Here is a 27324-nt window from a genome sequence, read left to right as displayed (position 1 = left end):
TGAGTTGAGATCGAGTTGGATGCTCAACCAACTGAGCCACCCAGGCCCCATGCGCCCCACTTCATATACGTATTTATGTGTTTATTTAGTTCCTGTCTCCACACTATTCACTGAATTATAGGCTTGATGTGAGCAGGGCCCTTAATCTGTTCTGTTCACTGCCCCATCCCAGGGCCCTGAACTAAGAAGTTCAATAAATGTTTAACAAATGAATTAATCAACAAAGAAGCGAGGACTGGAGCCCAAGCTGGCCAACTCCAGAGCCTAAGCTCTGAACCCATTGTTCTACCATCTCCGCTCCGAGAGAGAGCACTCTCATGGTGGGAGGGAAGCTTATCCCTGGTGAAGACAGCTTCAGTAAGATGACCTGAACTTACTTTATTTCTGTCTGGCACTTACCTTAATTAGAATGTTTAAAGAAGTTTTATAAGGTTTAAAATCTGAGAAGAGTGTAATAATACGAAACTTCACTTCCTGCTTTGGCTTGTATAGAGACTTGTCTGTTTGAATGAAGACAGTCATTCTCTTGGTCTCAAATGATAAGCGCGTGCTATTAGAGAATAAAATCTCATCCTGGGCCCGTCCAGTTACACGCAGCTCATAAATCCCATCTGCACTGTTCAGAGGTAGCTGGAGAAAATAAAGAGATCAGACAAATGACACTCTCATTTTACCTTCAAACTGTTTTTAATTATAAGTCAGACTAGAACATTTCAATCTGTAGTATTATTAAAAGTAATTGCCATGTTGAAAAACTCGCCCCTCCTAGGCACCAACATTAAACAATTTGTTTTCCCTCCTAACATCCTGTAGTTTTCTCTCCAGCTAAATTGCAGGGTTCCTGGAATGGAGGGCTCAGCAGCAGTTACCTAGTCATTTCCTATTCCAAGTGCAAATTCTTCCTCACACTCACTGTGGGTCGGGATATCTAATATCTTTCAACATTTTTTCCATGTCTCCCTAGTTGAGGCAGTTGACTGGTGAAAAGCACCTTTGCACAAGACTTGTTTCCTTGCTGTACTCTCTCTCGAGCTCTTTCCTACCACACACACACTTCCGGCATCCTGCACATCACGGGTCATGGTCCCTGGAAGAATGGGGGCGCTGCCATTCTCCTGCTGCGCTTACTAACTGAATTCCTACCTTCCAGCGGGAACAGACCAGACGCCCGTACTCAGCAGTTTACGTGACCTGTGTCATTTCATCTGACGACAATCCTTCAGGCAGTGCTCTTACTAACACCATTTTATAAACAAGGAAACTGGGGCTCGGAGGAGTTTGGGAAGTCGCTCCAAGTCACAAGCAGAGATGCAAACCAACAATGAGCAATGCTACTCTAATAAAAGCTTCCATGCATTGCTTTGAAACATGTCTGACCGTTCTCTGACTCTCTACCCTTCCAAAGCTAGAGTCTCCTTCTCCAGACTTAGGGACTTGTTTCTCAAGAAGAGAATGAAGCTGTGTCATAGAAAGAATAGCTTCTGCCTGGTTCTCTCTTTCTCTATGGGATTCTTCACTCTGAGGGAAATGAGCTGCCATGTGATGAGGACAAGTAGGAAGCCTGTGGAGAGGCCCACATAGGGAGAAACTGAGGCCTCCCGCCAACAGCCAGCACCAGCTTGATAGCCATATGAATGAGCTACCTTACAAAGGATTCCCAGCCCTGGTGAAGCCTGCAGGTGACTGAAGGTCTAACTGACATCTTGACTGTAGCCTTGTAATATCCCAAATCAGAGCAGCCCAACTCCTCATATTCCTGACCCACAGAAATAGTGAGAAGCAATAAAAGTTTATTACTGTTTTATGCCAAAGCTTTGGGATAATCAGTCACACAACAGACAACTGGCATACCTGACTTTCAGTTGGTTTTTGTGTTAATAAACCTGTGGTTCTAAAACTAAATTCTGACTCATTTTTGCAAATAAGTTTTGTCCACAGAAAGCGCAGAGATCTTTCTGTCATGGCAACTGCCTGAAAGCTAGTGAGATGGGTAAGAACACAAAGGAAATGTAACAAAGCACCAATAAAATGGTCAGCAAAAAAATATTTAGGGAGAGAAGTACCAATGTCCAAAATTTACTTGGAAATACATTTTAAAAATAAGATGAATTAATGGATGGAGAGACAGATAGATGGAGACACATGTCATAAAGCAAATACGGTAAAATGTTAATAGGAGACTGTGAGTGGTGGGTATAGAAGGGTTCACTATGAAATTCCTTCAAGTTTTTTGTATATTTGCAAATTTCTTAATAAAAAGTTAGAAAAAATAAACAGTAGCATCACATTCAAATAACTTCCAGTGCCGATTTCTGCTTTTCTTCAATAAACGTTTATTGAGCACCTTCTAGTTCCAGGTCATTCTAAGTCCTTGGGATTCAACAGGAACCAAAGATGTGTGCCCTTGTAGGGCTGGGAGTCTAGCCTTGGAACCTGCATTCTTTTATTCAATTTTCTCAAATGATACTCAGCTCTCAGAGTCTTTTAAATAGAGATTTTAATACTAAAAGCAGGACACTGTATATGCCAGCATATCATATGCTTACATTCGGCAAAGATTCATAAATGCTTCATGTTTAAAATATGAAATTTGATAGGACTGTTTTTCCTGATTTGGATATAGTTGGATCATTATTAGGCTCGAGAACAGATAGTAGATGGAAGATTTATGGCAAATTAATGACGCAGAGGCCCAAAACTAAAGAGGCCCGTTACCCACGAGAGCACCAGAGAGTTAACGAAGCAGAAGTAACAGACAATGTGTCCAAAAACATCCTCCCTGTGCCCCCTCCATCCTCCTGCAGGGAACTGGCACTGCCTCAAGAGGAGGTACTATTATCTTTCTGCCCGTTTCAGCTACCCCGACCAACTTGCTTTCTCAACTGCCCCATTGGAAACCTTCCTTCCCCTTCTCGCATACGTAAGATTTAGGTAATTCAGGACGCTCAAAGCCTTAGTGTTAATCCCAGAGCTGGAAACTCAGAGATGACAAGTGAACTGGGTGTATCAGTAGACCAGGGGTGACTCTATAAGCCACGGGGCATCACAAAATGCCCTGGGGTGTCCCCACTTACTCTACACGGCACGACAGATCCGGAGTCGTAGTAGAGACCTTAGCTTTCCGTTGTTAACAGGAGAGGGGCAGAATGAGGAGACTGAAGAAAACACCGTGGATTTTAAGCACCCTCTATGCAAGTTTCTCTCTGTACCAGACCTAGGATGGGTTGTGACCCGCTCCCCACAGCGGAAAGGACACCAGAAGTAAAAGCTCCTGAATTCCTGCTGATCAATTGCCTTCTGCCTCCTTGGGGTCACAATTACTGAAAGACTTCCCAGAATTGTTAATAAAGAGGTTTCCTTATCAAAGATTTCCATACCTCTTATACAAGAACCAACTATTTACCCACAGAGATTTGGGATTCCTGTATGCTGAGCCAAGAGCACATGGCTGGAGAAAGATTCAGTTCCCATAGGTGGACACTGTTTGGCAGCAGGACAAGAGTCTGGGAGTGTACAACATCAAGGGGCTTTGATCAGCAAAGTATCGATCAGCATCTGAGTTGGGCATGCAAGATTCTCATTATGCTAAGTCTATTCTGTGTATACATAAATGCAAATTTTCCGAGGAAATGATTGCTCTTTGCCCAGGATATTGAAGGAAGGTACGCCCAAAAAGGTCCTTTGGGCGGGTGGGGGGGGGCACCTGGCTGGCTCAGTCAGTGGAGCATGTGGCTCTTGATCTCGGAGTTCTGAGTTCGAGCCCTACATTGGGAGGAGAGTTCACTTAAAAATAAAATAAAAATAAATAAAAATTTTAAAAAGATCCCTTGGTGGGCAAGGAACTAATCTGGTTTGACTAAAACCATCTTGCCCTCTCTAAAAGATCAATTGTCAAGGAAACTGAGACAACACAATAGTATTTATCCTACTCTATTTCATTAATAATGTAGTTAGAGTAGTAGAGATTTCAAATAATTTTCAAAATAAAATTGAGGAATTTAAGATGACAGCTTCTATTTAAAATATTTTTTAAAATATTAATTATGCCATAAAATAAACTTTAAAAACATTTCTAACTTTAAAAGCCNGGATCGAGCCCCACATCAGGCTCTTCGGCTATGAGCCTGCTTCTTCCTCTCCCACTCCCCCTGCTTGTGTTCCCTCTCTCGCTGGCTGTCTCTACCTCTGTCGAATAAATAAATAAAATCTTTAAAAAAAAATAAAATAAAATAAAATAAACTTTAAAAAAATTTCTAACTTTAAAAGCTACTCCTTCATTTTAAGCTGGACTTATTTACAGAAAGAATAAAAGAAATCTCTCCTAGCACATTTTGTGCAAAAAATAATCTTTATATTAAGCATCAATTTTTTTATTTACTTATTAAAAGCTGAGTGTAGTGTATCAAAAGTAGAAACAATGGGCTAATCGGATATTAAAAACACATTTGTTTCAATGCAGGCAAAATATATTTTACAGCAAAAATTCATGAGAACCTTAAAAAGCAATTTAAAATATTACATTTACAAACATCAGAATGCAAGTACACACTCTGAAAGTTGGGTCTACTTTAACTGAAAACTCATAACAATATAGAACTTTCTATTTTTGCCAAGCATGATCACAATTTCCCACTTTATGACTAAGTCTTTAAATTTCTGTTTTACTAGAAAAGGGATAGAGTCCTAAATATAATCTGCTGCAAAGCTTTCGATAGATAATCACTATATCTACAACAATAGAGATGGCATTAATATTAAAGACAAATACAGGATGTTGGAGTTCGCATTTCACATAGGTAAGACTTAAAAGAATCATAACAGCCAAATTCCAGCTTAATGATAGTTTGGACGAGTACAGTTTATAATAAACTGACATTACTGGAACAAGCCCAGGAGCTCTCATCTCGCCTGATGCCTTCTCTATTCAGCCTTTCTGCACACCTGCAGGCTTCTCTGATGAAACCAGACAGTTGTACTTTAAACTGTGGTTCCTGGGGGCGCCTGGGTGGCTCAGTTGGTTAAACGTCTGCTTGGCTCAGGTCATGATCTCGGGGTCCTGGGATCAAGCCCCACACCTGGCTCCCTACTCAGCAGGGAGTCTGCCTCTCCCTCTGCTCCTCACCAGCCCCCCCCACCTTGCTCTCACTATCTCTCTCTCTCTCTCTCAAATANCTCTCTCTCAAATAAATTAATTATTTCTTTAAAAAAATTAAAAAAATAAACTGTGGTTCATGGATTTAAATCCCACCCCCTTCTGCTGTAGGACAATTGTATTACACAGGGTTTATTTTAATCATCTCATTGGAATATTCTTTCAACAGCATATGGCCAGCATCTAATGTTTTGGGGCACATGAACACAGTGCAATGTTTTATTATCACTGAGATTGGGTTTTCCTCCCTTTTCCATCTGCTTTGCCTCTTTTTCCCCACTTTCTATTTAACAGTAGAAAAGCAGTTATATTTCTTAGTAAGGAAAGCACAAACATAATAGGTAAGAAACAATAGCTATAGAATATAAATAATTTTTATAAACTACTGTTTGGGAGCACTGTATTCTCTAGGAATGACCCCTTCCCTGCAAAAATGAATGTGGTTTCTGAATATGTTTTATAACCTCCGATAAGTAATGGAGGAAATGGGGGAAGCTGGCTGATCAGGTAATGCTGATCCTACATTAAGTATGAAGTATCAGGGCTAAAGTTGTCCAAAAGAAAACCACAGACCCAATGCGAACTAGTTTGCTCCCAGAAGACCAAACTGAGACTTAATTGCTGTTTCAACCTCTCCAGGAGTGGACTTTCTGGGCAATCAATCTGGAACTTTCTGACAAGCACCAATGAGGTAATCTGTCACATGGGCCCTCTCCATCCCCACTCCCTCAAAGGAAGATGAGGTAATCTGCAGGATAAGACCCCATGCCCTCCCCCCTAAAGGAAGGTGACCTTGCTTGGAACAATCCTTTCTTTTCTTTTGCTAATAACTTCCTTGCCCCACCCTCCTTCCTACAAAAATCTTCCATATTGTACAACTCTGGAGCTCCCCTCTACTTGCTAGATGGGATCCTGCCCAACTGCTTAATAAAGCCAATTAGATCTTCAAATTTACTAGGCTGACTTTTGTTTTTTTAACAAAGTCATCAGTCATCCATTCTCAGAAAAGTATACCACATGACATCTCTTGTTGGAAGCGCTAGACTCCGTTCTCTGTGGTACATTCAAAGTGATACTCCAAAACAAAACATAATAATAAAAGTACAAACTCCCAAATCAAAGCTACGACAAGTAGGATCAGTTCACAAACAGCAGGTAATCATCAGGTTTTATGACTTTCTCAACAAAATAATAACCCCTTTCCACTTCTATAGCAACGTTTACAGCACTTTCACATCTTACTTCACCTTCGGAGTCTCCCCTATGAAACAGAGGCAGTTTCTTTACCCCCTTTTCCAGGGCTGGGACAAGGGTGAGGTGGGGGAGACCCTTGCCTCAGGTGCAAAACTTAAGGAGGAGACAAAAAAAATTCAGTAATCAAGATAAATAAATTTTTAATATTTTAAATATTTTAAAATAGCAAAAGTAATGCAAAAAATTAAATGATGAACAAAAAAAAAAAATGTTTAAACAAAGACAGGACCAGTATCACCAATGCCTCAGCCTTCAATATGGCTCAGCATGGCACTCCACTTTTCCAGGACAGAGAAACTGAAGGACGGAGTGTTCATTACACACTCTCAACTGCAAGGTTCTTTAAGGCGGATGCAGGTGTCTGTGGCAACAGTCCAAGCCAGCAGCCCTCAGTGAAGTTCCCTGTTTTACAAGAGGAAAATCTCTGCTATGAGTTTGAAACGGCTAATAACCAATCTCCCTGAGGTAACAGTGTTCTTAATCTAAAGGTGGAACTGAGCTCAAGCTAAACTCACAAGGAATGTAAATTGATATAAAGGTCAACAAAATATTAATTTGTTTGCTTCACTGATCAAAGCCATGTATATTCCTGAAACCAAATTTTTTAAATGGATACTTACTGATGGAAGAGTAAGTGTCTTGAAAGAGCCTAAAAGCAAAACAGGGAAGAAAATAGTCATAATTTGAATATGAGATAAAATACACAACTCCAAAGACTCTCCTAAGAGTCTGTCAGATGTAGAAGGAATCATAAGCTTACAGGGTCATAAACTTATCTGGTCAAAACAGGACAATTTTATTAAAGCCCAGAACACCTGAGAGATTCCTACTCAACCTTGTGCCAGAGAATTAAGGAAGGCTGAGCCAGACTTGAAAAGCTATCCGTTGGTGAGTCTCCCCCCAAATTAGTTTAAGTTCTGCTTCTCTTTTCCATTATCATTTTTGTTGTCATTGTTGCTGCTGTTCTTGTTGCTGCTTTAAGGTTCTACACATTTGAGGGACACTTCAATCCATGTTGAGAAAGAAGCTGAGGTTTATTTCTTATGTTCTCAGACCCTCATGATAAAGGAAGAAAAGGAAGGTATTAGTCACATCAGGGGTGAGCTGGGATTCATAACTGACTCACTGGTATTGGAGTGATGCAGACTTCTTTTCTTGTACAGTTTCTAAACATAGGGCTGCTAATTTAACTCATGCCAATTTCTCATCAGATCTAATTACTTCAAGGGAAAAAATGTTTCAAGTTAAAAATAAAAGAGTACTTATCCAAAGTTCCCATCTAAGTGACATGAATTCAAAGGTGACGGTGGACCCTCACAGTTTCTTCATTTAAGAAATACTTGTGAATATTTAAGAAGTATTTACCACAACGAACAAGACAGGTATGGTCCCTGTCCTCCTGGAAGCCACCTGTGTCTCCCCTGTAGGAACAGACCGACACCGGAGCAGAGCACACTACGGAGCCGGGCCTCTCTCTGTAAGTGGCCTCTGGAATTAGACACCACCAGTTCCACACTCAATCAACCACGTACTAGCCCCATCCTTGAAAAAGTTACCTGATTATCTGCATTCAATTTTTTCATCCATAAAATGAGCATGTTAATAATAGTACCAATCTCATAAGGTGGTTGTGAAGAATAAGTATGTTGATACCTATAAAGTGTACAGAACAGTGTCTGGCACGTAGGAAGCACTGGATAAATATAAGTCATTGTAGCGCCGACGAACTTGGAAGAGATATCCGCCGGGGATGTCAGCATGCCTCTACTGCAGGGTCTTCCAATTTTCATCACGGAGCACTCAGTCAATCAGTACACATCACCAGTGTCAAGTTAGATTATAAAGTCATATATATATACATATATATATATATATATACATTCTCAACAAAAATACTAAATATTAGAAAACCTTAATTTCTTAGTTTTGCTCAAAAAAATAATAGAAATAAAAGTTAGTACGTTTTCTGCCTACTCCCTTACAAATGGTCTTGCACAATCCCCAATGTGTGCATACCCACCTGAAGACCACTGCCCCAATGGGCCTCAGTGAAATACAAATATGTTTTCAGCAGCAGATAAGCAATTCATCAAAATCACTTATCACCGAGCACAGATCAGTTTGTCCAATAACTGTCACTGTAGGAAGCAAAAAGCAGGACTCTTAAATAATAGGACAATGGACAGAAAGTGTCTTTTTTTTTTTAAGATTTTATTCATTTGAAAGAGAGACAGACAGAGAGAGCACAAGCAAGGGGAATGGCAGAGGGAGAAGCAGACTCCCTGCTGAGCTGGGAGCCCGACGACGTGGGGCTCAATCTCAGGACCTGGAGATCACGACCTGAGCCCAAGGCAGACGCTCAACCATCTGAGCCACCCAGGCGCCCCAGACAGAAAGTGTCTTGAAAAGGTGAAGAAAGAGAAACAACTAAACAGATACAGCACAACATGGAAGGGCTGCAATCAGAACAGGGCAGAGCCCACTTCACAGGGATCACTGGAAGACTCCTAGAGAAAATGCCAGAAGTCTAGGATTGTAGGATTAAGGAAAAATTAGCCAGATGAGAAAGGAAGGAAGGAGTTTCCAGGCAGAGCAGCAGCAAATGCAAAAGAGTGGAGCTCAGCATGAGTCTACAGAAGCAGAGAGCTGGCAGGGAGAGGATTGTAGAGATGAGGCTGGACCGGATCCTGAAAGGCCTTTTACACAGAGTGAATCCTGGCCAGGATCATCCCAGGTTATGCTGCTGTCCCAGCATCCTGATGTAGCATTTGTCCTGAATCTTTTTGGTTTAGTAAAATATTGATATGAGATGGGTTTAATTTGCACAAGATTTAACTTTGAAATATTGTAATCATGCTTTGGTAATATCTTAACCTGTGGGAAGAAACGTCTCCTCATTAAGTTCTTCTTTTTAATGGGACAGGCATATTCTATAGAGAACTGAAGTGAAACTGAGAAGCCTTATGATACTGCAGCAACTAAACTTGGTGAAACATTCAAAAGAACCATAAATACAGACAATTTATCTGAAAAGTTCTGTGTTGTAAAAATATTTGTTGAAGGGAGTCATAGTACTCTCCAGGCAAAAAGACAAACCCTATAAAATATCTGGACTGAAACATTTAAGTAGCTCAATATGGGGGAATAGATGGAATTGAGAATATCCTCATGGAGCAGAATTTGCTCTGATCTTAACACATACCTCAGCGCATGTGAAGACAGTGTGTTCTCAATTAAAAATATACCAACAATGAACAAGTGGAATTCGAAACTGAAAACAATACCATTTACATTATCATCCCCCCAAAAAAGAAATACCTAGGCATAAATCTAACAAAATGTGTGCCAGATGTGTATAAAGAAACTACAAAACTCTGATAAACGAAATCAAGGAAGGATTAAATGAAAGAAGAGATATTCGATGTTCATGGATAGAAAGACTCAATATTGTCAAGACATCAGTTCTTACCAACTTCATCAATGCAATCCTAATCAAAATCCCGGAAAGTTATTTTATGAACATCAACAAACTGATTCTAAAGTTTATATGAAGGGGCGCCTGGGTGGCTCAGTCATTAAGCATCGCCTTCAGCTCCAGGCGTGATCCCAGGGTCCTGGGGTCAAGCCCCACATCGGGCTCCCTGCTCTGCTGGGAGCCTGCTTCTTCCTCTCCCACTCCCCCTGCTTGTGTTCCCTCTCTCACTGGGTCTCTCTCTCTCTGTCAAGTAAATAAATAAAATCTTTAAAAAAATAAAAATAAAATAAATAAAGTTTATATGGAGAGGCAAAAGACCCAGAATAACCATCACAATACTAAAGGAGAACAAAGCTGGAGGACTGGTGCTACCAACTCTAAGACTTACTGCAAAGCTACAGTAATCAAGGCAATGTGGGCAAAAGAAAGGACAAATTGATCAATGGAACAGAAGAGAGAGCTCAGAAATGTACCCGTACTAATATAGTCGAATAATCTTTGGCAAATGAGCAAAAGCTATGCAATGGAGCAAAGACGGTCTCTTCAACAAATAGTGTTGGAACAATGGACATCCACATGCAAAAAAGTGAATCCAGACACAGATTTAACCCCCTTCAGAAAAACTGACTCAAAATGGATCATAGACTTAAATATAAAATGCAAAACTATAAAACTACTAGAATACAACATAGGAGAAAACCTAGATGACCATGGCCTTTTTAGATATAACACCAAAGATACAATCCATTAAAGAAATAATTAAGGGGCCCCTAGGTGGCTCAGTCGGTTAAGCACCTGCCTTCAGCTCAGGTCGTGATCATGAGGTCCTGGGATTGAGCCCCATGTCGGACTCCCTGCTCAGGTGGGGGGGGGGGTCTGCTTCTCCCTCCCCCATCCACTCATGCACTCTCTCTCACTCTTTTTCAAATAAATAAATAAATAAAATCTTTTAAAAGAATTCATAAGCCAGGGGCACCTGGGTGGCACAGCAGTTGAGCGTCTGCCTTCAGCTCAGGGCGTGATCCTGGCGTTATGGGATCGAGCCCCACATCAGGCTCCTCCGCTGCGTCTGCCTTCAGCTCAGGGCGTGTCCCCCTGCTTGTGTTCCCTCTCTCACTGGCTGTCTCTATCTCTGTTGAATAAATAAATAAAATCTTAAAAAAAAAAAAAGAATTCATAAGCCGGACTTCATCAAAATTAAAAACGTCTGCTATACAAAAGACAATGTCAAGAGAATGAGAAAAAAAAGCTGCAAATTGGGAAAAAATATTTGCAAAAGACACATCTGATAAACGACTATAATCCAAACTCTACAAACAACTCTTAAACTCAACAATAAGGAAACAAATAACCTACTAAAAAATGGGCCAAAGTCATTAACAGACAACTCTGCAAAGAAGATACAGAGATGGCAAATAAGCATAATAAAAGATGCTCAACATCCTGGGGAAATGCAAATTAAACAATAAGATCCCAGGACACTGGTATCAGTCACTGACAACACCAAATGCTGGCCAGGATGTGGAGCAGCAGGAACTCTCACACGCTGCTGGTATGCAATGCAAAATGGTACAGCCACTTGGGAAGACAGTTTGGCAATTTCTTAAAAAACCAAACATACTGGAGCACCTGGGTGGCTCTGTCAGTTAAGCGTCTGCCTTCGGCTTAGGTCATGATCTCAGGGTCCTGGGATCGAGTCCCACATGGGGCTCCCTGCTCAGCGGAGAACCTGCTTCTCCCTCTCCTGCCTGCCACTCCCCCTGTTAGTGCTCTCTTTCTCTCTCTCTAATAAATAAATAAAATCTTTAAAAAAAAGAAAAAACCATACTCTTACCATACAATCCAGCAACTACACTCCTTGGTATTTACTCAAAAGAGCTGAAAACTTAATGACCACACAAAAATCTGCACACAGATATTTACAGCAGCTTTATTCATAATTGCCAAAGCTTGGAAGCAACCAAGTTTCCTTCGGTCAGTGAATGGATAATAAACTGTGATACATCCAGACAATGGAATATTATTCAGCTCTACAAAGAAATAGGCTATCGAGCCATGAAAAGACATATAAAAGAACCTTAAATGTATATTGTGAAGTGAAAAAAGCCAGTCTGAAAAGGCTACACACTGTATGATTCCAAATAAATGACACTCTGGAAAAAAGCAAAACTATGGATACAATAAAAAGATCAGGTTGCTGCAAGGTGGTATGGAGAGACAAACAGGCAGAGCATAGAGGGTTTTCAGGGTAATGAAAATGCTCTGTATAGTATTATAATAATGGTTATGTCATTATACATTCACCAAAATCCACAAAATATACAACGCCAAGAGTGAACCCTAGGGTAAACAATGGACTTTAGTTGATTACGATGTGTCAGTATAGGTTTATTTCTTGCTAAAAAAAAAAAAAAAGTACCATTCTGGTTAGTGATGTTGATAATGGGGGAAGCTGGGCATGTGTAGGGACAGGGATAATATGAGAAATCTGAAAAAAAAAAAAAAGCCTTTATTTGAATATTCAAATGGTCTGATCTTTCCATTATATATTTGTATAAATTATATATATAAATAATATAAATAAAAGTTTATACATAAAATGATATACATAATGGAATGGTCAGACCAGTTGAACATTCAAATAAATTATGGATTATAACCTACTGAATAAAGTAAGAGTCCTGAGCTCATACTGCCCTATAATTAGATGACTAAATGAGGGAGAAGAAAAAGTCCTTCTTTACCATAGAATTCCAACTAGTAAATATAGAAGGAATCATGGAATTAGGAAATTTCACAACTATCATGGTAATAATTGATTCAAGCAATAATCATCATCAGTCCTATGTGTCCAAGCTGGGTGAGTGAGACTTGTGAGAAATAATGAACTACTGTTGTTTTAAGCTGCTAAGTTTTGGGGTAGTTGACTCACAGAAGTGGTTGAATGGAATACTCTTGAAATAAAAAGATTAACTAGCAAACCTCTAAAGGTACGCAGTGCAGAACAATAGCCTCTAGCCACAGTGGCTACTGAAATGAGCAACTGAAATGTGCTACAAATGCAAAATACACTCCATATTTCTAAGACTTAAAAAAGCAAAAAGAATGTAAATTATCTCAGCAATAATTTTATAGTGAATACATGTTGGACTGGTAATATTTATGATTATTGGGTTAAATAAAGTATATTATTAAAATTAATTTTATCTGGATTTTCTTTACCTTTTTCTTAAAGATTTTATTTTTAAGTAATCTCTACACCAAACATGGGGCTTAAACCCACAACCCCAGGATCAAGAGTCACATGCTCCACTGACTAAGCCAGCGAGGCACCCCTATTTTTTATCTTTTTTTTCCAAAGATTTTATTTATTTATTCCAGAGAGAGAGAGAACACTTGAGTGAGCGTGGGGGAGGGGGGTCAGGTGCACAGGGAGAGGGACAAGCAGACTCTATACTGAGCGCAGAGCCCATCCCAGGGCTCGATCTCAGGACCCTGAGATCATGATGACTTGAGCCAAAACCAAGAATCAGATGCTTAACCAACTGAGTCACCCAGGTGCCCCTAGTTTTTACTTTTTTATTTTGGTTACTAGAAAATGTTATATTACATATGTGGTAGAATCATACTTCTAATATGTTGGTCTAGAGGATGGAAGACTCACATTTCTGCTTAGAAGCAATAAAACAACCAACTAGATCTGATTGCCTACAATTTTTAAATTTGGTGAATAAAATAATAATAGCTACTATTTATAGTGTTATAAAAGCATGACATGTGGGGCGCCTGGGTGGCACAGCAGTTTAAGCGTCTGCCTTTGGCTCAGGGCGTGATCCCGGCGTTATGGGATCGAGCCCCACATCAGGCTCCTCTGCTATGAGCCTGCTTCTTCCTCTCCCACTCTCCCTGCTTGTGTTCCCTCTCTCTCTGGCTGTCTCTGTCTCTGTCAAATAAATAAATAAAATCTTTAAAAAAAAATAAAAATAAAAAGCATGACATGTATTAACTGATCTAATCAGCATCGTAATCCTATTAAGTATTATTTTCCTTATTTTACAAATGGGAAACCAGAGTCACAGAGACATTACGTGACTTGCCCAAGGTCACACACACAAAAGAAGTAACAGAGCCAAGGTTCTAACCCAGGCAGCCTGGCTCGTGTGAACTGCCACCCTGTGCTGCCACTCAGCACAAGAACAGCAGCTGTACCTCTGTGCTTTTACTCTACATACCCCTGATTATTGTAAAAGCTCCCCAGCCCAGAGAGCCTCATTGTGCACGGTATCCCCACTCCGTCCCAGAGGTTCCAAACCTCTACTATCTCAGGACTCCTCTCCGCGGCTCTACGTCAGTCATCATAGAACCAAGAGATTCTTTTTCATCCACGTTTCTCCCAAACTCTAGAGTTCTGCTATAAGCACTGCAATAGCAGAACTAAGTTAAAATAATTCACGTTATACAAAAACTTCTGAAAAGGATATAAAAACTAGAAAATTTCCTGACTTTCATATCACTTCTTCACACTACCGTTTCGTACATTTGAAGTTAATTTCAAGATCTGAAAAATCCCTCTTCAAAGGAAAGTTAGACAATAACCACATCTGTCTACAGCTGGGATCCCAGGGAACCAGGGGTTCTGTGGGGAGTGCTCCTGTGATCAGCACCTGGAGAAGGGAAGGGAAAGAAAGGAGACAGGACTGGGGGCGGGGGGAACAGGCAGTGGGAAGCAGCCAAGACCCTTGAGAACTGTCCTGAGCCAGGGAGACAGGGCAGGCCCTTCCCCCAAAGAGGGGGCCCCTTGGGCAAGGCAGGCGATTCTCTGCAGCAGATGCAATCCCCACAGGGGGCTGGCTGTGAGGGCAGTTTGCCACAGCACTCCCAGGAGCTGGGGGGAGCCAGTCCTTCTCTGAAGGGCTCTACCTGGGTCCTACAGCACAGCATCCACCAAAATGTCCCTCGCTGGGAGAAAATGGACAAAATGAAACTGCAGAAAGCACAGCCCCAACACACCACTACCCTTGATTACGGAGAGGTATTTATTTTTCATTACTTTAGGATAAATCATCAGGGTTGACCATTTTGTCAGGCCAGTGACTTGGAGGAAACAATGTGCTTCCTTTCCATCATGGCCTGACACACAGTCTACCTCCCATCACCGGCAAAGACTCAGAGTGTGTGTGTGTGTGTGTGTGTGTGTGTGTGTGTGTGTGTTGGGGCAGGGGACCGGGGCGGGGGTATTTATTTTTATCTAAGACACACTAAACAAGAAGAAAGCAAAAAAACAGCTGTGAATCTACAATTCAAATAAATCCAGTAGGTTAATTAATCGGAGGGCAAGCATTTCAGCAACTCAAGACCAGCTACCCAGATCTGAAGTGCAGGAAATCCCATTTCATAGGACTTTTTTTTTTAATGTAGCTCTTCTGGGTCAAACCTTTGAGGGGTTTTCTCATTACAGAAAAATTGGAAGAGGAGGTTGACCGCATGCCTGGCTCTCACTACTCTGACACATGACTGTGTCTGCTCATAGACCCAGGAAAAACAGAGCCAGAAACAGAAGCTGCACCCAAAAGCCAGAGCGTCAGGACAGAGATGTCCCACACACCCCTAATTCTTGCTAGATTGAGGGAGTGGCTCAAAGGATGTGCAGAGATCCAATTTAAATCCCACTCACTGGTCTCATGTGTCGTTATTAAAAGGTCAACTTTAAGTACTTGACTTTTTTTTTCAACTTGTGTCCTCTCCAAATTTACAAACGCAGCTTGGAATGTCCTAGGCACTTACTCAGACCTATGTGAAAGTCTGAACATTCTAGCAATAATTTACAGAGCCAAAACCTAAAACTGGGAGCAGAGTGGTGGGAATGTGGATGAGGAATAGTAATGTCTTTCTGCGCTGTTGCTAGGTTGAAGATTAAATAGACAGCATTTGCAAATTGTTATGACCATTTCTGCTCCACTCAGATGCGCGGAAACAGGCACCACTCTGGCAACGCTGGCACTCCTTTAAATCATGGACTAAAGATCCGCTCTGTGACGGAAAGTCCTTCTCAACATTAGTGTAGATAAGCCGGTAAAACTCCGGTCATTTTTGTGTATAACCACAGAAAGTCAATCTTAGAAGCCTTTCAGATGCTTTCTTCTTCCCAGCGAAGCCACTCGAAAGAAACCTTGTTTTAAGACTTCACACTTGGCACAAGCCTGAGAGCTGACCGTTTGCTTTACAAATAGAGTCAAGCTATTTTTAAGTTGTGTAATAAGCATACACAAAAACTAACCTTCCCTTAGCTTTTTAAACACACTCTATAATGCCATATGCTGCCTCTTCTGACATCTGTGCTCACCAAATAGCTCAGTGGAGAATTGCTGAAGGGAAGGGGTGATGTGCAATTGGAAATCCACCAGATCCAAAAATATTTTCTATGGGAAACAAAACAGCTTTTCCACTATACATATGTATATATGTATATGCATGCACGTATATAAATATATATGCAAATACATAGACACACATATATATTTATATGCCTGACTTAGTATTTACTGCTTAATTATTTTTGGTAGCTCTCTGCTGTTCAGTAATATAAACTTAAGTATATAACCTTCTTAGCTGAAAACTTGGACCTCCTTACCAAGTTACTAACTATTCTCTCATTACTCAGCATTTTCTTTGATCACAGATAGACAAAGTGAGAAATGGGGTTTGCCACGACAAATCTGTGGAAGACAAAACCTTAAAATATGCTTTTGCTTCACAGTTCAATGTCACTTCAAAGCTAAGTAACTCTTCAGTGCATTTAACCTATACAGCAAAGACAGGCATTTCAAGTAAAACAAAGCAAAAATATCTCCTTTGGTCCCTTACACATGCCTTTAATTTTTTTTTCTCTCCTGCCTCTCCTTATTTACAAACACCTCAATAAACATAAGTTTCATAAATAACATTTTGTTCCATTTAAACCACTGAGCATCAGTAGGTCAAACAAAACCCGCTAAAAGTAAAATAAATACAATGGTACAGCATAAACTAAACGTTAGGTTCAATACATATGAAAAACCAAGAGTCAAACAAGGCTCTGGGCTACTGAATGTCCAGGGCATTTATGATGGCAGGGTTGGCAATTTATGGCTCACAGGCCAAAGAGAGCCCCACCTTTACTTTCCTACAGTTTGTGAGCTAAAAATGGTTTTGCATTTTTATATAGCTGGGAAAAGAAAAAGAATAATATATGATAAATGTTCTAAAGCAATACACTAAGAAAAAAAAGAAAAGAAATGGATAAAATTAATTTTAACAACATATTTTATTTAATCCAATATACCCAAAACATTACCCTTGAAGGTGTAATCAATATTAAAAATTTACAAGCTTAAAAAAAGTTCAGTTTTGTTGCATTTTTTGGTATTACGTATTCAAAATCCAGTGTGTATTTTTTACTTGCAGCCCATCTCCATTTGTACAAGCCACGTTTCAAGCACTCAAAACCCACAGGTGGCTCATGGCTACCATACTGCACAGAGCAGCTCTGAAGCACTGTCTCATTTAACACTCAGAACGATGCTCTAAGGTAGGTACTATTATTATTATTGCCATCATACAAATGAAGAAACTGAGATTGGAAGAAATGAAGTGACTTGCCCAAGGACACTTTGGTAGTAAGAGATAGCGCTAAGGGTTTGACACCAGTGTGGTTCTAGAGCCCCCAGTGTGACCCACTGTGCCTCCCAAACCGTACAGATCAGACCTGGCTATTACTTCCAAAATATGAGTCCAAACAAAATCTCATGTTCCCTCCTGCCCCTCCTCTGTAGCTTAGTGCGTTCTCATGGCAGTATTTGAACACACCCAGTCTTCTACCTTTCCTCTCTCATCATGTTGTGATTACCTCAAGCCCCCACGCAGCCCTGTAGAAGCTGGAGAAGTCTTCAACCCAACAGGCTCCTTTGTAGCATTCAGACCACGCTCCCCATTCCCATGCGCAGGGAAGCCGCATCTAATCCATCTACTCTCTATTCTGGTGAACCCAGACTTGACCTTGACACCGCCAACACACACTCCAAGCAGCCTCTACCACCAACGTGAGATGGCATATGAAATGAAACCTACACTGCATCCCTGTGAGGAGCCAAACATTTGCACCACCCAATACTGTGCCATATACAATGTGATGCCTAATAAATATGTGGAATTCTCAAAATAGTAATGGCCTGTCTCAACTATATATCTGAGAAGATTTAACAAGATTTCAGTGAAATTTAAATTTATAATACTAAATCATTTCTACCAGCTTCATTTTCGTAAATATAAATTCCCAACGTTGCTCTACCAAAAGGAAGCTACCAAGTACTCTTAAGAGAATGTAATTCCCTGTTTATTTCTAAACTCTTTACCATTCTGGTTTTTAGATTAATTCAGGAGTCATTTCTTCAAAACTAAAGACCCAGGGACCTTCCCACTACTCCCCACCCAACTCTCTCCACCAAATTTTCTTTGGCCAATTTTACCCTCACCCTTGCAAGGGAAGAAAGTCAAGTCATGGAATCTTCCTAAGAGAAATGAAGAACAGAAGAGACAAAGCCAGACCAAAACCCACTATAATTTCCTTCTCCTCAAGTTTTGTCATTGCACCTTTGGTCTGATGATCATCTTAGCCCAGACCAAGAGATAATAAATTACAATTCCACTTCTTACTCACACTGACAATCCCATGGCAATAATAAAATACCCACCCAATGCCTTTGGGCTTCAAGTGAAGCATACTACCACCATAAATACCCCTTTCCCTCCTCTATTCTCCTGTGTTCCTTCCCTTGATCCCAATACAAGTATCAGCCCTTGCATTCCAACATTCCACAATCCAGCAGGGACCCATTTGGACACCACCAGGGAATATCTCCAATTCTGCGTTTCTCTCTCTAATGGACCACTACTTGTAATATATATCCCCACTCCCTATAAAGAGATGATCAGACGTGTACAATTTAGAGGCAGGTAAATAACTATTGCAAAGTTTCCCTAAAACTGTATTCCAATTTTATTCTTTATCTCAAGTTTATACCTCAAAATATTTCTTTCCTTATTCGTTCTCTTCAATATCTTTTCTTGCATCAAAAAAAAAAGTACACTTTTTTTTTTTAAGAATTAATCCACTTACCTATGCTCCTAATCTGGATCCCACCACTTCTTATCCATAAATTACCCACCCCTTCCTTTCGCATCAACCACTTTTACCCCTCTACTGGGCATTTTAAGAGAACATCTACCTCTCCTTTCAACTGTCAGACCTCAGTAAAGAGTAGTCTACACCCTTATATATTCTCACTACCCATTTATTACTTAAAACTTGGCTTTTGCTCCCAACATTCAACTTAAAACCATTCACTTAAGGATCACCAATGTCCTTTTCTCCATCTTCATCTTCTCTTCTCTGACCCTCTGGGACACTGAGTACTACCAAAACTTTCCTTCTTGTAACTTCTTCCCTTGGCTTCTGAAACATCTCAGCATCTTCAATCTACCCCTGTCTCTGGCTGCTCATCTTTTCTCCATTTCATTGATTTCTTTTCCTTCATCCAAGCTTCTGTCATCCATCTCGTTCCATAAGCTTTGTCTCTCTTGTACATCTCATGCATTCCCACCAAGACTTCGAGTATTGTCTGCCTCCATGTAAACAATGCCTTAAACTCTCTCCCTAGCTACATTTTCAAAATTATCTGCTGTACATCTCCACCTGAATGTCTCCCCAAACTTACATCTAAAGCAAAATGTAGCATCTTTTCAGAAAACAGACACACAAACCTCTATCCCCCCCATGGCTGCCACTCCCAGCCGTCAGCTCTTTCCTCCGGCACACCCTCCCCTCCCCTAGTATGTGAAATAACTGTTCCCACTAAATGCCAAATATATCAGCAGGAGTGGAACACGTATGAATAGACATTTGTATAGCTCTGGATGTAAAAGTAACAGCACCAGGCACAGGGTCACACACAAGAAACGCTATTTACAAACCACACTGAATTTTTTATACAAACAAAAAGCAAAAACTCTTCAGCCTTCTGCACTCTAAATCTTATATGTTATCCTTCTGGAACCTCTGAACCTTTTCTAATCCTTCCTTCCTTTTATTCCCCACCTGTCCCCATTCATCCACAATCACATACAACAAATAATCAAGAAATAATAAATTAATGAGGAAAATGTCATTGGGCAAACAACTAGTTTCAGCATTGTAAAGCCCTCTTAACAACAAAAAGGATCAAACAGTAACCCAGCCCAAATTCTTGCAGGATCTGATTTCTATTTCCACCACAAACCCTCAGTGAGTCACTGGGACAGTGACTCATTTCATGTTAGAAAAGGAGCAGCACATGTTTAACTTGGAGTTTAAAGAATCAGTATGTTCATTTTCAGCTTCACTCAATCACTGATTCATAATCAAACCCCAAAATACAATTCTCCATCGCTTAAAATGAACACCCACGCTTAGGATTGGGGGCTGCTTGAAAGCAAATACAGAAGTCTGGGAGGGGACTTCTCTCAGCTGCCATGAATCATCATAGACTTGCAAAGGCATGCCTCTCACTCTCAGGCTTTCCAGCACTCGGTCAGGAGCCATTCATGAGATAGTAAAGAGTAGTTGTTCTCATTTTAATGTGGTTAAGAATCACTTGTGATGACTGCTTGAAATAAAATTTAGATTCCTAGACCTTACCCATGTCTTGAAGGGGTGACCATGAGTCTGCATTTTATTGAAGATTTTATTTTTAGGTAATCTCTACACTCAATGTGGGGCTCGAACTCACAACCCCGAGATCAAGAGTCACATGCTTCCTGACTGAGCCAGCCAGGCACCCTGAGTCTGTGCTTTTAATCAGCACAACTCACACAGTGAGAAACCCAGCAACAGGATTTAGTGTTAGAAAGACCTATGAGGCTCCTGGCCCCACCCACGCCCAATGAAGAACCATTAGTCCATAAAGAGCAACTCCACCTTGAGCTGAAATAAGAAACTTGCACAAATATGCAGGTAAGCATTTTAAAACTCCTTAGTTAGCCTTATTTTCTTCCATATCAGAAAAATCAAATTTGCAAATATATCCTAGGTCTTAACACACAGTTCTCCATATGTTAGGAAAGTTTCCTAGAGTATAATGGAAATAGCACTGGACTGCAAATCTGGAGACGTGTGAGGTTTTCAGCTCTGCTACCAGTAAGTGATTTCACCTTGGGCAAATCATCAAACACCAGGCCTCAGTCTCCTCAGCCATAAATTAGGTGACTGAATTGGCTTATCTCTGAGGTCCCATCCAGATCCAAAATCCTTAAGGCTCCAAGTAAATTGCGGGCAGAGCTAGCACTGCACTGTGATTCTTCAGATCCAGATTCGATTTCATTAGGTCCAGGACTAAATCACCACAAGCAAACATGACAATAATTTTAGAGGAAGATGACCAATACAACATTGCATCAATATCCCAAAGTAAGACAAACAGAAAACTATGCATGCTCTTCCAGTCAGTCTCAACCTGCAAATTCAGAACCGACAGAACCAACTTCACTCTTTACCTTGTTAACTCTGGAAAATTATTATTTTTTCCTCTTTTAGCCTCAGTTTCTTCATCTCTAAAGTGAAGATAATAGCGCCTTCCTCACAAGGTTACTGAAGTTAAATACTGAGCATTAAGTCCCTGGCACAATAAGGAAACTCAGTATTTAATATGTTAAATCCCTTCCCAGTCCCTCCTAGTGATGTGCCTTTTATAGAGTTCCCAGCACATGATCACCCCAACCGATGATTGATAATTGCCTCCGTCATGATTGTTGCTATTCTTTTCTAATAACAACAGCTACCATTTTCCTGAATAATTCCTATGTGTTAAGTGCTTTAAACGTGTTACCTCACTTAATTTTCACAATAACCATGTAATTGCATAAGGCAGGAACCACTATTCTCCAGATAATAAAACTGAAGCCTGATGAGATCATGACTGCCCACAGTCACACAACCACTAATGGAAGGACATTCAGGTAGCCTGGCTTCAGAGCCCAACCACATCACGATTACACTATGGTCCTTTATCTTCCGGCCCCACCTACTTGTGTGTGTGTGTGTGTGTGTGTGTGTGTGTATATCAATCACGCACAAAAGCAAAGACATGTGAATGAAGAGTCCACACCCTTTAAAAATAATTCTCATTAACTACAAGCTCAGACTGAGTTCTACTGGCAAAGCTGCCTGTGAAAACCTGCCCTGGGAGATCTGCCCACACACTACACTAATTAATCTACTCTCATAAAAACCATGGGACTGATTTTGATCTACAAGCCATGAAATATAAACAAAGCCATGGAGCTTTGTTTCCACCAGAAAGCCATCCAAACTGAATTGGGTGGGTTTTTTTTTTAAGTTTTTCAGCTAATAGCTCAAACTTAAGAAACACTGATTTCCCACCCTTACTGGATTAAGATGGAAAATAAAATACCCCTTCATCAATGTGAGAAAGACAGAAAGACAATAAAGGACGAAGAAGAATTTTTCACTCTTAAAAAATAGAAAGTAAACACCCCATTAACTCTTCAACATTTTAAAGCAAAAGGAAAAAGCAATTATTAAAGGATACAGATACACTCAGAGTACATCTCATGCCAATACCTCAGTGGGAAGATGGAAGCAGGCTTGGCACAATAAATAAATAAATGTATTTACTGTATTAATAAATGTATTAAATAAATGTATTAATAAATAAACGTATCCCAACCAGCAGGCACTCACCACGAGATGCCTGCCCCGCAGAGCACTCACGGCTTCAGCTAACATTTTGTTTTGGTTTTTTCCCTTTCTTTTTTTTTTTTTTTAACTTTATTTATTTATTTGTCGGGGGTGGTGGAGAGAGAATACAAGCAGGGGGAGTGGCAGGCAGAGGGAGAAGCAGGCTCCCTGCTGAGAAGGGAGCCCAATGTGGGACTGGACCTGAGCCAAAAGCAGATGCTTAACCGACTGAGCCACCCAGGCACCCCCTTGGTTTTTTTCTTCAGTCAGGTTTATGTGAACCAGCCACAATGAATTCATTAATGAGGGGAAAGGGTGCATTCATTATTATTTGAGGCAAATCTCACTCAAGAGAAACACTGAAAGTTTATACATGAACATTTCAAATTGTAGAAAGAGGAGGGGAATAAAGCAGAAATAATGATATCAAGGACGTCAAAAATAATTCAATCATTCCATATGCCTTCACAGATGAGAAGATAGTTCTCACTTGTGACCCATGAATTCAAACGTTCTTAAACTTTTCTTCTTTGATCTAGCATGGAACTCCAGGGTGACATTTCACTAATGGAAAAGAGATAAAAACCAAGAAGGGAAGAAATAAGGGGACAGACTCACCCTCTACCCAACATGCAGTCTGATTTGATTTCAAATGCCAAAAGCGACTCCATCTTCTTACCTCTGGTAATTACTACCTGCTGAACTTTTAACATGTTTTGTCAATTACAACCACTTAACTATTTTATACAACAGACGACTATGAACCTAGCTCTATTCACTATAAAGGGGATGATGGTGTGGGTAATGATGGTGATGGTGGCAATGAGGGTAGTGGTGATGGTGGTGGTGGGGCTGGTGGTGGTAATGGCAAGCACACTTCAGTGTCTGAATCTCACCACTGAAGAGGCATTAATATACCTTTAGAGAATGCCACAAAGTTTAGTAGAAACAGTTTTTCTAAAGGGCTACCGTTCACCCCCAAACCCTCATAACTGATCCCCAATAAATGGAGACTTCATATATTTAAAAATGAATTAACTGTAATGTAATCAGTGCTGCTGGCGTCAAGGATGGAAATGTAAATAAAATCTTCCCTATATCTGTCAAACAAATAAATGAATTCTTCCTTGAGGACACGCCATACGTTTCCGTCTTTTTTCTTTTTTAACTTTATTTATATTGTTTCCATTTTTTTTATTTTAATTCCAGTGTGGTTAATATATAGTGTTATACTAGTTTCAGGTGTACAATATAGTGATTCAGCATTTCCATACATTACTCAGTGCTCATCAAAATAAGTGTACTCTTAATCCCCTTCTCCAATTTCACCCATCCCTTTTTTAAAGTATATTCTGCAATTTGAATCCTTTTGCTATAAACATTTCTTTTTTTTTTTAAAGATTTTATTTATTTATTTATTTATTTATTTATTTATTTATTTATTTATTTGACAGAGAGAGAGACAGCCAGCGAGAGAGGGAACACAAGCAGGGGGAGTGGGAGAGGAAGAAGCAGGTTCCCAGCAGACGAGCCTGATGTGGGGCTCGATCCCAGAACGCCAGGATCACGCCCTGCGCTGAAGGCAGACGCTTAACAACTGAGCCCCTATAACCATTTCTGACACAAATTAAGCTACCAATGCATTCTGGTTACGGCGAAACACTGCTCAGCTTCCAAAAAGACCCAGGCCGTTAGAAGCAGCCACTCAGAAATAATACCCCTCTACACCCAGCTTTGCTGGAAGATGAATTTTTATTAGAACCAACCTTTTCTTGGAAGCCCCCATAAAAAAAGTAATGAATAAATCAGACTTAAAATGTATTTGTGTTTATGTGGCAAGGGAGATAAAAATGAATCCTAGGAGAATCTCTGAATTTAGAAGATCCATTGATTTAGAATGCTCATTTGCCTACATATTGCTGCAACTGGAGAAGTCAGATTTTTTTTTAAATGTCTTGGTCCTTCAGTCCTAACATTACAGGAAGCATCTGCTTTGAGAACAATGACTCACAGCCTCTGATAACAGAGTAACAGTCTCCTTTGAAAGAGAGAGAGTGCTCCGAGCCATGGCATTTTCAATGACACTATATGTCAATAGAGTCAAAAAACAGCCCCTGAAAGATGTACATTTTCTCTTTCTCTTTTTCAAAGATTCATTCTGCTCTCAGGATAGTGTTATCTGACCCAGTCTTGAGCACTTTAGCCTTCCCAGAGACATACGACCAACTCTCTTCCCAAAAGAAAAATCTAAGAAAAAAGTTTTAAAACGAGCCACAGCCCCCCCACCTCCACTGTGGTGTTGGTACTATTTGCAGAAAAAAGAAAAGAGACTGATAAAGGAGATTGCAGGAAAGATAATGCAGTAGAAATTCTAACATAAGAGTATACAAACATCTGAGCAAAGCCCAAATATTTATCAAAATCATCCATGTCATTCAGGACCTCTGCATTGCAGTAAAACTGCCACACTAGTAGAGCCAAAATGATAATGCTTAGTGAATAAATACTGAATGTGGAACTACATTAAGTATTGTCTGCTCTGACTTAGTATTTCAATATTTTCTTTAGCCATTATCATAAGACTAGGTCATTCATTTTCAGAAATAATAGTTCAATAACAAAAGCAGAAGTCTACCCTCATATAAAAGGAAATTAGGCATCCTGCGTCGTCTTCTTCAGTATTACTACTTATAATATTAAGAGCTGGTGTTGAATTCCTCATAGGTGCTGGATACTAACTTTCACTTTATACCTGCTATGGAAAGTAAGTTTCATTATCCCCATTTTACAGGTGAGGAAATTGAGGCTCAGAACAGTTACATAACCACATAAGATCATACAACTGGTGCTAAGACAATCTCAGATTTGAAGCACTAATCTGTATTTCCTCTCCAGGGAAACAAGGCCTTGCATTTTCCTGACAGAACTCCTATGAAAGACAAAGTGGCTTGGCCCCCATACACAACACCTCTTCCTGACTTCTATCCCAAACTTACCCCCCTAGTCAGTCGACCTCCAGTGGAGGAAAAAAACCACAGATATAGATAAACTTTGATTTTATCTCCTTTCATGATGGTGTTAACTTCTCTATGTTGGTAGAGGATAAACATTTATAAAGTGAACTATGGTGGAATCCCTTCCACCCTTCATTATGTGTTCTTAAGTTAATTTTTTCAGATAATTCTTAACATTATAGGCATTTATGCCTCAATCTCTGCCTTCTGACTAAACATCTAAACAAGCTTCTAGTTAACTGTGTTCATAGTTAGGTGGTGGAATTATGGGTCATCTTGGTTTATTTCCTTTACTTCCAGGATGTGAGCACCAAGTATATACTACTTTTGCAGTTAGAAAAAAAAAAAAATACAATAAATGTTCATTTTAATGGAAAAAAGCTTAAGTATTTACCCCTAAAATTATTTTTCCCTTCATATTAAAAAAGAAGATATTCATTGACCCAATTTAATTCTAAACCAGATTAGAATCCAAATTTAAGAGATATGGGTTCTTTTATAAATGACTCCCACATTTATATCCTTCTTTTTCCTGTACTTTAAAAATTAAGAAATATTCCATAAAACTGAACTTTAACACTGTGTAGCTCTTTTCCTTTCCACAGGCCTACTTAGTAAAATCCTTAGCACTCAATAAATATAAAAAAAATGGTTACATACGGTTTATGTAAACTATATATAAATATGGTTTTGCCTCAGACTGTTGACGTTGCCCATCTCCCCCTCCTGGCAGTCACTGGCCTACATTTCCCAGCCTCCTTTGCAGCTAAATGTGGCCATCAGAAGAGGAGCAGAAATGGTATGAGCCACTACTAGACCTATCCCATAGAAACCTCCCACATGAGAAACTCCATGCTCTTGCCCTTCAGACTTGGAAGCCACATGTTGATGGTGAGGGAGCCACAAAGTGGAAGGAACCTGGGCCTCTGAATCTCCACTTGGGAGGCCACTGGGAACACCATTTTGGACTCTACGTAAACAAAAATTAAAAGTGTACTACATAAAACACTGCACTCTGGTGTTTCTGTTACCCCACCTAACACATGGCTTTATTAACATATTCCAATTGTTACTACAGAAGGGTAAGACTTCCTGCTGTTTATCTTACCTTTTTCAAAGACTCCTTCCGCTTCCAGGACAGAGACAGTGAGGTTGGCTGCCATCTTGACCAACTCCGCCTTCACAGTGACCTGGGAGGGGCTGTGTTCCAGAAGCTCCACCCCAACAGTCACATTTCCTCCAGGCCTGACGATCCCTGGGGCTGTCACCAGAAACCTAGGCCTAAAGAGTTCCCCAGAAGAGAAAAACAGTTTCTTATCTTTACATCTCCATTCCTTTCCGATCCCCAAATTTCATAGTGAGATACACTCTCCATACTGTGCCATCTGCAATTGTTCCAATTATTCTAATATTGCCCCACTGCTCCATTTAGCAACTGCATTGAAATGCTATTGAAACAAGAATTCCCATAAATCAATCTTAATGCAGTAATTCGTGCACCACTAGAGGAGAGCATGTGTTATTTCCATTTTATAAACCACAAACAGCACACGATGAGCCTCCATGTAAATGGCTTACACTGGGGCATGCAGAAGTAATTGGCAACGTACAAGCCTCTAAACTTCTCCTTTACAGACAACCTCATCCCAGCGTGATTTTT

The 27324-nt window shown here is 40.1% G+C and overlaps 1 protein-coding gene across 1 annotated transcript in view; it reads right to left on the bottom strand.

Moving 5' to 3' along the window:
* CD109 (CD109 molecule) overlaps window positions 1-27016 on the bottom strand; it is a gene marked incomplete at its 5' end in the record, with an annotated part of 129029 nt that extends 102013 nt beyond the window's left edge. The window contains 3 exons of the mRNA XM_034648275.1: window positions 400-630; window positions 7027-7055; window positions 26773-27016. Coding sequence (XP_034504166.1) covers window positions 400-630; window positions 7027-7055; window positions 26773-27016 — 504 coding nt within the window. The remainder of the gene's footprint in view (window positions 1-399; window positions 631-7026; window positions 7056-26772) is intronic.
* Window positions 27017-27324: the final 308 nt, after the last annotated feature.

The sequence above is a fragment of the Ailuropoda melanoleuca genome, chromosome 19 (assembly GCF_002007445.2).
Source record: "Ailuropoda melanoleuca isolate Jingjing chromosome 19, ASM200744v2, whole genome shotgun sequence".
Taxonomy (NCBI): domain Eukaryota; kingdom Metazoa; phylum Chordata; class Mammalia; order Carnivora; family Ursidae; genus Ailuropoda; species Ailuropoda melanoleuca.
The sequence above is the reverse complement of the archived record's forward strand: the minus strand, read 5'-3'. Positions and strand labels throughout refer to the sequence as shown.